Raw genomic sequence first — 11,132 nt, forward strand, 5'->3', positions numbered from 1 at the left:
GCAGTTGTAGGCCAAATGTCAACAGCAATGGGACTGAAATCTGAACTAACAGCCGTGGCCTGGAGGATTTGATTCAAGAGATTAGCTCAAACATGGTGGAGTGGCCTAGCGTGGCCTACAATCAGGCTGTAGCCAAAATAAATGCAAGCTGGCTTAGTGATAATGCACATTGATAGCGCTCATAACTTCCTCAACTGTCTTTTTCCTGTCTTCTCTAGTCTGAAATCGGCTTTGGGAAACTTGAGACCTACATCAAGCTGGACAAACTAGGGGAGGTGAGATCAGTAAAGAAAATCAGCGAATGAGACGCTGAGCACATACACACTCCTCAAATACCCAGTTTGCTTTATTTCACAATGCATTCACATGCTTTTTTAAATCTCCGCAGGGGACCTATGCTACAGTGTTTAAGGGCCGAAGCAAGTTAACAGACAACTTAGTAGCTCTGAAAGAGATCCGACTGGAGCATGAGGAGGGAGCGCCCTGCACAGCTATCCGAGAAGGTACTGAACTGCTGTTGACAAGTTTAAATCATGTCATTTGGAAGGATGCAACTCACAGGTCAACGCGGGACAGTGCTGTCAAGAAGCGTGTAAGGTTTTGACAGCGTTGTTGGGACATACAGCTAAGACATATTTCCTGGTGTGTCCCTGAGCTGTTAGTGAAGGAAGAGCTGTTTTTGTTCTCCTCATGGGTTGTGTGTGTTTGACTGACAGCCTCTGATGTGTCTCCCTCTTCTAGTGTCTCTACTGAAAGACTTGAAGCACGCCAATATTGTCACTCTCCATGACATTATCCACACTGACAAGTGCCTGACTCTTGTGTTTGAGTACCTGGTGAGTGTCTATGCTGTGCATGTTTGTGTGTCTAAAGAGGACGTTTTCTACTAATCTAAATATCTGTGTTGCATCTTTTTTTTGTCACCGATTAGGAAAAAGATCTGAAGCAGTACATGGATGACTGTGGGAGCATCATGAGTGTTCACAATGTCAAGGTAATACATCTGTTCAGTATCGAGGAGAATTCTGAGGCAGCTTCTGAGTTCTTTGATCACTGTGTTGTAATTGTGCCACAGATTATTTTTTTGCTTTAACAAAAAATCACATGGTTATTTATTGTGGTTTAATGTAATAAATATGTAAAATAAAATCATACTAACCTCCCCTCCTCTAGATATTCCTATTCCAGCTGTTGCGAGGTCTGGCGTACTGCCACAGAAGGAAGGTCCTCCACAGAGACCTCAAACCCCAGAACCTGCTCATCAATGAAAAAGGAGAGCTCAAACTGGCAGACTTTGGTATATCAATAACTATCATTTGAATTGCAAAATGTTTAAAGCATTAACACGTGCCTCATACTGAACTAAACTGAAAAAAATTGTTATAAAACCGAAGCAGGAATCTGAAAGCCCCACTAGCGGCCACAAAAGGCCATAGGCCTTAGACCCAATGGGATAATGTAGTTTGAACTGTGACTAACCACCCAACACTGCCCTCCTTAGGTAATAATCAAAACATGACATAACGTTGTACATACTCTTGTGTTGCGGAATTCCTCCTTGTAAATTAAAAATGAATTTTGTGTTCATCAGATAAAACAGGAATACAAATTCAGAATCACATTAGGCCACTGACATAACACATTTTAAACTATGTACTGTCTGTTGTAAGTGTAATAACACAGTGTATAAGAGTCAAAATGCAAAATGTGTTCTTACTGATGGAGTTTCACTCTGGTATGATGAGTTCTGAGATGCCTTACAACACAAATAAATAAATAAGCAAAGCAATATTTACTCTGTTTTAATTAAGGTTTGGCACGAGCTAAGTCTGTTCCTACAAAGACCTACTCCAATGAAGTAGTGACATTATGGTACCGACCACCAGATGTGCTTCTAGGCTCCACTGAGTACTCTACTCCCATCGATATGTGGTGAGCAAACGCACATCTACAGCACATACACACAGTTTCAGAAAAAAAAGTAACGCATCCCCGGTCGTCTGTCTCTTTCTTTTATGCTTTTTTCTTACTTTTTTTCTCTTTATCTAAAGTGGTGCTGTCATTTCTCAAAGCTTCCCCCCAAATGTTTATTTTGCTGTTGTCAATGTTAGTGTTTTGAAACTCAACAGGCTGTTATTCATACTTATAATTGTGTTTTGGGAGGAAATGTGGGGATGCTATTGGGTCCTACATTTAATTGTTAATAAACATTTCTGCAGTTTCTTTCTGGACTTTGATTCCATTATTTTGCTTATATTTGATTGTATGTTGTGTGATATAGGAACTTCTACAGTACGAGAGTGATTAAAGACAGAATTCATAGTTATGGGTAGTTGGTGTTATTTTGAGTGTCATTGAAGGAGTAACATTACACTATTTTGTTCAGCCCTTGAGTGCTTTGTGCTTAATTCATGATATAAACATTATGGAACTTGTGAAAGAACATGCTTTCGTGTGTTTTCTATAGTTTTTTAGAGATTCCCTCTATAGTGACTGTTGCCATCTATTGAACTAGTACACCTCTACATGGCTCTGTAGGACACTTTTAGGTCAAGTAACATTGTAATGTTACATCCTGGGTAACAAAACATTATCAGCACAGTGTATAATGTCACAAGTCACATCCTACTTGGGTGTTACCTTCACTGTATATTGCACTGATTTGTGTTTGCTTATTCTACTCTTTCTGTCTCTCTGTCCAGGGGTGTGGGCTGCATCTTTTATGAAATGATCACTGGCAGACCTCTGTTCCCTGGATCGACTGTGGAGGATGAGCTTCACCTCATATTCCGCATTCTTGGTGAGACACCACCAGTGGAATGAGTGGAATATATACACTATGAACAAAACAGATAGATTGAGACAATAGTGCAATGAGCAGAGTACAAAGGATGCAGGAGTAAATTATTATTATCATTATTGCTATTATTATGTACATGTCGGAGGTGGATGCGATATACAGGTGCACATACACATAAAAGCATACATGTACACAATGTGGTGAGTGCAAAGGATGCTGGAATAAATAAGTATTATGTGCAGTGTTATGTACATGAGATAGGTGAATTTGGTATACAGTATATACAATATATGAACAGTAAGAACAGCTCTAAAATAGAGAATGATGAATAAATGATAAGTGGTAGCCAGTAAACAGGTGGCTGAATAGAGGCAGAGTTACTGGGTCATTGCACAGGAATTGTTCCGGACACTGTGAGTCAGAGTCAGCTGTTCATCAGAGTGATGGCTTGTGGGAAGAAATTGTTCCTATGTCTGTTGGTTTAGCGTACGGTGCTCTGTACACTCTCGTGTGTGTGTGTGTGTGTGTGTGTGTGTGTGTGTGTGTGTGTGTGTACACATATGTTTACTAACCCCTCGTTATCTTTATCAGGTACTCCTACAGAAGAGACCTGGCCTGGCATCACCACCAGTGAAGAGTTTAAGACGTACAATTTCCCCCAATACAAGGCGGAGCCCCTCGTCAACCACGCACCCAGGTGTGTAATATGGGTGTATGTGTACTCAGCAATGGCTGCGTGTGTGTGTTTAGATTAAAGGATAGGTTGACAATTTTTGATGTCTGTGGACAGCGGTCATATATTAACGTTGAAACAGGTAAAAACACGTAATCGCTCCTTCTGTTCATACTGACCATTAAGAAATCCCTTCCTAATGCACTTTGATTCCCCTTAGCTTAAATTTAAATTGGTTCGGGAATAGCCTCTGTTGAAATGGCAGGAACACTAAATTGCTCTAAATGTCTTATATTCGACCACCCTGGCACTCAGTTCTCTCTTTCTGTCACTTTCCCTTCCTTTCTCTCACTTCACCTCTTTCTGTGACACAGGATAGACAGCGATGGTCATGAATTGCTCTCAATGCTTCTACAGGTGACAAACATTGCTCACTCATAATGATGAAAACTTCTAATATATGTACACCAAATGCATTGGATTAACAAATAACAATCCTGTCTTTATATCCCCTCTTTGTCTCTGTGTGTCTCTAGTTTGAGGCTAAGAAACGGGTATCAGCTGAGGATGCTCTCAGATATTCGTATTTCAGAAGCTTTGGGGAGCAGGTTCAAACACTGGCTGACAGTGAGTGCATACAGTCTGACGTGTTGAACATGCATGTGTAATGTACAAACCCTGTCTCACCAACTCTCTCGGTTGTTTTTCAGCTGCATCCATCTTCTCTGTAAAAGGCATTCAGCTCCAGAAAGACCCAGGGAAGAGATCCTCAGTCTACCCAGAGTCAAGTAAGTCCTTCAAGATAGAAAAATAAGAGGAGAAAAGGCAGAAAACGAGGAATTCTCTGTGGAAACATGATAGAGAATAGGTCTTGCTCCCTGTCCTCTTCCTCTTCTCTCTCTTTTACTCTCCGTCTGTTTGCTTTATGTCGTCTCTCATGTCACTGTGTGGTCACACATAGTTTTAAAGTCTATCTCCAGGTATGTGCTTTCACTACATACAGATCCCCAACTCCCAGGATTTAGAACAGCTACTGCATTGCACTTAAAGTCCAAATATTGTTGAATACCCAAATCAGACACTGACAGAAGATGCTTTTCTTTGCCACGCTAGCACCGTGGCTCTGTCGGTCTGTTGGTCCGTCCACCACTCAAAAGTATTTGATGGATAGCAATGACATTTTGTACAGATGAGATACAGACATTCATGGTTCACAGATGACAAATCCTAATTACTTTAATGACAGCGCCTTACTTTTCGTCAAGCAATACCATGAGATTTTCATTTGTGTTTTTCAGTGAAATGTCTTGACAACTACAGGATGGATTGCCATGAAATTTGGTACAAATATGTCCCCTTCAGGATGAACTGTAATGACCTTGGTGATCCCTTAAATGTTCATATAGCGCCATCATTTAGTCAATTTTTGTCCAATCTTTGGTTCATAAGCAAATACCTGCAAAACAACTGGCCTACACATCCTCAACCATACTTTGTGTGTTTAGTGCTAATTAGTGAATGTTAGCATGCACACAGCTACACTACTATGGTGAACATTATATCTGCTAAAAATCAGTATGTTAGCATTGCTATTGTGAGTATGTTGCCATGCTAGCGTTTAGCTCATAATAGGTAATAGTATTAAAAGCCAAACAGTAAGTGCAAGTCTGTCATGAGGAAATAAGTCTATCCTGCCAACAATCCATGATAGTTGGACATATACAGTATCATGAACATTGCGCTAGGCAACAAAAGGTTCCACAAATGGTTAAAACTGACTTAAAGGCAGGGTAGGCATTCTCTTTACATCCTGGAACCAGTCAGTGAATTAAATGACACTCGGACACGTCACAGGACTTTAATACTTTTGCGCACTTTGCCCGTGCACTCATTTGTCTGAACCACTGTGCATTAACTGTGCATACCTGATGTGCCTTAGATATCTGCTTCAATTTACTTCAGTGTTCCTGTCTCTGTCACAGTCTCAGTCTATGCGTGACACTTTTTGCTTCCGCTGCCTCTCTGTCATGTTCTGATAAACTGTCCCTTCTCTTTCTTGGTACCCATGCTCACTTCTTTTGCAATGTTGCATCTTTTCCCTAATCCTTTCTGTCTCCCTTGTGTGCCCTGCTCCAACTCCTCCGTAAAACCTCAATATTTCCCAACCTTCCCGCTTCTCCCCCGACCCTAAAAAGCGATGGCCCATAAGCTAGGCTCCGCGCCCTCGCAGTACTTCCAGAGAGAAGCAGCCAATCCCAGGGTTCAGAGTCATAATCTCTCCTCCACTTCCACTGGCTGAGTGGCCCTACCGTTCTGGTAAATACGGTCTCTTTCATTCTGTCTGTTTTCTGTTCAGTCCTCCTTCTCTTTTTTACTGTTCGACTGTCACCTGGCCTCTTTTCTTCTGTCCATTTACACTGTCTCTTTGTTACAATCCCACTTTATGTGTGGCTGTATGGCTCTCCTTGTTGCTGAACTGGGCTAAATGCTGGTACATTTCACTTCCCTCTGTGCATTCCCTGAACACAGAACAACACATTATTTTTTACCTGTTTAAACTCACACCCTTTCAGTCTTTCTATTGTTTTTTTTTTTTTTGTCTCTATTTTGTCTTCTTCCTCTCAGTGTTCTTGCTCCTGCCAGCCATCCCTCACATTTCAAGCCCTGCACCCACATGCGTCATCTCAGCTTTCACTTACCTAGTCCTCTTTTTCTCAGAGTGAGCCAGTCCCAGTGTTTATTTCAGGGATGCAAGGGGAAACAATATATTCATAAAGGAAAAGAATGTGACCAGAGAACTGGGATCAAGTCATTTGATTCTTTTCATTTTGCAGTCCTGTTTAGGTTTCTGCAGCGAGAGATGTAGCCTTTTTGTTGAGTCTGTAAGTGAGGGTTTGGTGTAATGTGTGTTTGGTTGGTTGTGTGTTTTAAATCTCCTATCAGCATGGATATGGGTTTGTTTTACTGCGGTGTGTTACAGTTTCTGGTAAGTATGATTTTGCTTCAGAAACATGTTCTGTATGACCCAATTGTGCAGAAGTCTAGGCACTGATAACACCACTGCTACACTATATGGCCAAGAGTATCTGTCTTTTTTTGTGTACATTTAGACAATAGTGTTCAGTTTGGGTGAAGTTTGGGGTGCACATACCCGGTTCCATAATAGTTTGGTGTGGAACTACTCATCTAGCCTGCACATAACCCTGGGCCAATTATTTATCAAAACTCTTAAGAATTACACTTATTATGTTCTAATGCTCAATTTAGTAGAATAAGACACATTAATTAGGTGACAACTAAATAGAGAAGTTACATTAGGGAAAATATGTAATAAGGGGAAATTAGTACCACAGTGACAAGTGCAGCTAAGGAAGATGAATGCGCATTACAGACAAAGTCATTGCCAGCGTTACACCTGCTATTTGCACCCATAACATCAAATGAAAGAATGATGTTAATAAAATTAAATAAACGTTTTGCTTACATATTATTTATTCATCATGACCAATGATATTTTGTACAATTATTCCAAAACATGCCTCAGAAGTTGTGTGCTCCCCTTTCTGCACTGCAGTTCTCTAAGCCAACGTTAGAGACCTTTCTCTCTCTCTCGAATTAAGTCAAAAGAAATCTGATAAAAAGAGTTTATTTTTAAGTTTGTGAGTAGGAGTAAAAGTGAACTTTTATCTTTCACCAAAAATCCAATTCCAATTTTCAGCAGTTTGATAAATATGGGCCATAACCTCAACCCCATCAAACGCTTTTTTGGATGAACTGGAACTCCCACTGTGGGCCAGATCTTATTACCCAGCAGCAGTGCCTGTTCTCATGTGGCTAAATAGTAGCAAATCCCTGCAACCTGTTTCCAAAATCTTGTAGAAAGCCTTCCAAGAATGGTGAAGGCTGTTATAGCCGCTTATTATTGCACATGCTTTTGGAACGAGATGTTCAATAATCATGTATGTGTGTAATGTTTGTGTCTAGAGCTGATCTACAGAAGTGAGGATTTTCGGCTTTTCCTTAAATTGTATTATAAAAAATTAAAGGTTATGAGGTTTTGGACTGTTGGTCAGACGTAGACCGAATGATTCATATTTTAAACTAGTAGTCTGTACATTACCTGATAATGAAAATAATAGTTAGTTGCAGCTTTCTATTTGTCCAGGGCTTTTGGCCATATAACGTATGCTTTGTTTTGCTGGCATGGAGTGACATTTGTGGTGTCACAGGTGTGTGTTTGTGTGTCTAAATAAAATCCAAACCTTTTGAGCACATCTCTCTCTCTCTCTCTCTCTCTCTCTCTCTCTCTCTCTCTCTCTCTCTCTCTCTCTCTCTCTCTCTCTCTCTCTCTCTCTCTCTCTCTCTCTCTCTCTCTCTCTCTCAGCCCAGGGGAAGAGCAGGAGGCAGAGTGTGTTGTTTTAGTGCTGGCGGGGGCGCTGAGGTGAGGAGGACAGTGACACGTGGAGCTGTCCTGTCAGACATACATTCACTGACCCTGCCACACACACACTGAAGGAGCAACACACACCCTGCCACATAAATACACACACACACACACACACACACACACTGAAGAAGAAAACGCACATGCTGCACACACACACACACACACACACACACAGACACATGGAAACAAAGCCACACAGAACTAAGGCTGAAGAATTCATACTTAACTAAAAAAAAGACTCAACTCAACCCTAAAGACAAAAGAAAATTCAAACGAGAGAAGTACATGATGCTGGAAGAAAACTGGGAGAGTTTAAAAAAAAAAGAGAGAGACTCTCCTTGCTGCTACTACGGCTGCTGTCCAGAAGAGGGCAGCGTTAGGACATGGGCTGGTTTTTGAACCGGACAGCTCGGTAAGCTGAGGAAGAAGGAGTGGAGAGTGGATACGATTCAAAGGCAAAGCAAGAGAGGACACCTGTCACTTTCTCTTTGACTTGGTCGGACTATTGTTGTACATAAAGAGACTGAGCTGTAGAACTCTGCTTTTTCATAACACGCCTCTGCCTGAATCCAAATTCTGAATATTGCACCTCAACCCTAAAACCCTCGCCTAACCTTGTGGCCCTTTACTACATGATCTGTCTCTCTCTCTTTCTCTCTCTTCCTCTCTTCCTCTACTTTTCTGGCTTTCTGTATCTCTCTTAAATACACACACATACAAATACTGATGGCTCACTTGAAAGTTAGAGTGTGTAGATCAGTGGCGTTTACAGAGATAAACTTTAGCACCTTATTGTCCAGTAGAGGTCAGGGTGGCTGTCATTTACGTTACCTCATCAGTCAGTCAAGCAGAGTAGGATGTGAAGTACATGCTAGATATTAGAATGAAGAAGAATAAAAGTAACAAAACCAAAAAAAACGAGAAACAGCAACTCACTAACCGTAGGACAGATGTACTGTATTTACCTTCACCGGTGGAATTGGACACTTCACAACACTACAATTTAAAAGTAAAAAGAAACCCCACTCAAACCAGTTGTACACAATAATTGCATTTGTCACATGCTGTAAAGAACACAACACTGCAAAATGCTCCTGTCTGAGTACACAAGAAGGACGACCTGTAAGGACAGAGAGGTAAAGGAAGTGTACAAATCCTCACCTGCTTATTCTAAGACACCCCCTTCCTCTTTTGCCTTGACTCAGAAGTTGTCTTTATTTGTTGTTTTCGCGCACAGTTATCGATGTTGAAATGTTCTCTTTGCACCAGATTTTTTTACCTCCTTTAGACCACGACCCCAAAACCTCTCCTGCCCGACTCCACATGCATTTTATTTTTACTCTCCCCTCCCCAATCTGTATATATTATCATTCTTTGTACTTGTCAGTAGCAATGATAATTCCAGGATGCTGTTCTCAGTCTTTACTGTGTTCCCACCGGAGCAGTGTGGGCGACTGGCTGGGGACGTGTTGCACATTCCTTGAGCTCAGGACTTATTGCTAGTGTCGTTTTGTGGATGCTGTGAGGTACAGCTGGTCTCGTATGTCTCCCCAGTAAAGCAGAGTACGTCGAACGTGGCCTGAAACTCTTTGCAAAGCTGGTGCAAACTGTGTGAGAAGAAGAAGAATCATTTCTCAGCATCAGCCTGTCGGCCGTATGTTTCATTCATTCTCTGTTAATTTGACCATGATATTGCTGTTTAAGTGACCACCTTAACCATGTCTTTAGTTGTTATCTCTTTAAACATGTTTGTGTATTAAACACCACTGTTTTCAGTTGGTATGTGAAATAGCTGCTGCTGGAAAAAGAAATACCCCCACTTGGTTTGAATCTTGCATGGGACATGACCTTATTACATGATTTTTACACCACATTAACCTGTAATGGATCCTCTGGTGACTGTACCATAAACAATATGAAGACAATACAGTATTCAGCAACAATGTGACGTGCTGCTAGCTTTGGGACCAGATAGTTTGTATGACAAATCTGACTCAACTTCAAGCTGTATAGTACGGTTATAACTGTTCCGTAGCCTGTATAACAGGGCACTAACGTTTAGCAGGACTTGAAGCTCTCAGACGCGCCGCTGTTTCCTGCTGTTAGTGCAACAGGCTACCAGAAACAACAGGACCAAAGTCAACCCTCCGAGCACCAGGTGTTCAAGCACACAACTGTTTCACACACCAATCAGTTGACACATCAACATGTACTGTATCTGTATGAGAGGGGCCTGTGGGCGTGAGATTGGAGTTTCCTGTTCCTCAGGCACTGACCTCGGGTCATCCTTTTCTGAAATGGATTCAGAAAGGGATGAAGTGATCCCACGTCTGTGCCTGTCAAAAAGTACTACTTATTTACCCAGAGTGTGACAGTATGTAGCATGTACATAGACGATCCCTCGATCTGTATATACAAACGTGTACAGGTTTGATACAGCTATTCACACTCTGGCTTTTTTTTCCTCTTCCTGTTTCTTTCCTTTAATGAAAGTCATAGCAATATTTCTGTAATCAATAAAAAGCCAAGGTCATATGATGATGATTATGATTGCATTTGTGTTTATTTAGAGAGGGAGAAATGACTGTGAATGATGAAACTGTGAGACTAAACAGAAGACAGGTTTTTTTTTTTTTCTTGCTGTGTAACATGCTGGATCCAAAAGGCTGGAGTGAGTTGTTGCAAAGGAGTTTAACACACTGATTATTTTCATTTCTTATCAATGAAAGCCATAAAGGTCATAAATGGGTGGCAACGGTCTGCTTGTGTGCAAGGGGGTGTGGACCATGTTTGAGCACAGACCTTTAAAAGCAAAGGGGATGTGTACACCTAATACAAAAAATAAATATTATGTAATTACTTTTTTTTTCTTGTCATAAATCCTTTGAAATATATCGCTGTCTAGTGTGATAGTTGACAACATCAACTAAATTTACATGCCCATTGTTCAACATTACAGGGCTTTGGCGGTTTGCTGCATGTTTAAATTTCTTCATCTCAGCTTTGGGATGAACACAGAACAAATATTTACTTATGTTACACATATGTGTGTTTGTGCATGTCTTTCTTATCATTTACACTGTACCAAGTGATCCAGCCACTGTCTAAAAGACCTAAAGAAAGGAAGATCCCTGTCCTGATACTATGTTCAAGTCAAGTTTATTTATATAGCGCCGAGTTATCTCGTCGCACCATAGAGAGGTTTTAAATGA

At 40.9% G+C, this 11,132-nt stretch overlaps 1 protein-coding gene across 6 annotated transcripts in view; it reads left to right on the forward strand.

Moving 5' to 3' along the window:
- LOC119905420 (cyclin-dependent kinase 17-like) overlaps window positions 1-10,779 on the forward strand; it is a 40,217-nt gene extending 29,438 nt beyond the window's left edge. For 2 of the 6 annotated variants that reach the window (XM_038722451.1, XM_038722454.1), the window contains 12 exons: window positions 219-275; window positions 389-503; window positions 742-836; window positions 932-994; window positions 1,174-1,297; window positions 1,812-1,932; window positions 2,703-2,800; window positions 3,392-3,497; window positions 3,848-3,890; window positions 4,010-4,100; window positions 4,184-4,261; window positions 5,669-7,801. In XM_038722451.1, the coding sequence (XP_038578379.1) occupies window positions 219-275; window positions 389-503; window positions 742-836; window positions 932-994; window positions 1,174-1,297; window positions 1,812-1,932; window positions 2,703-2,800; window positions 3,392-3,497; window positions 3,848-3,890; window positions 4,010-4,100; window positions 4,184-4,261; window positions 5,669-5,772 (1,095 nt within the window). In that variant the 3' untranslated portion in view covers window positions 5,773-7,801. Of the gene's footprint in view, window positions 1-218; window positions 276-388; window positions 504-741; window positions 837-931; window positions 995-1,173; window positions 1,298-1,811; window positions 1,933-2,702; window positions 2,801-3,391; window positions 3,498-3,847; window positions 3,891-4,009; window positions 4,101-4,183; window positions 4,262-5,668; window positions 7,803-7,857 lie in introns of those variants that run through there. The other 4 variants (XM_038722452.1, XM_038722456.1, XM_038722455.1 and 1 more) reach the window with 3 other exon arrangements.
- Window positions 10,780-11,132: the final 353 nt, after the last annotated feature.

The sequence above is a fragment of the Micropterus salmoides genome, unplaced genomic scaffold (genome assembly GCF_014851395.1).
Source record: "Micropterus salmoides isolate LMB-PRFRI ecotype aquatic unplaced genomic scaffold, ASM1485139v1 Ms_hic_scaffold_16, whole genome shotgun sequence".
Lineage (NCBI taxonomy): Eukaryota > Metazoa > Chordata > Actinopteri > Centrarchiformes > Centrarchidae > Micropterus > Micropterus salmoides.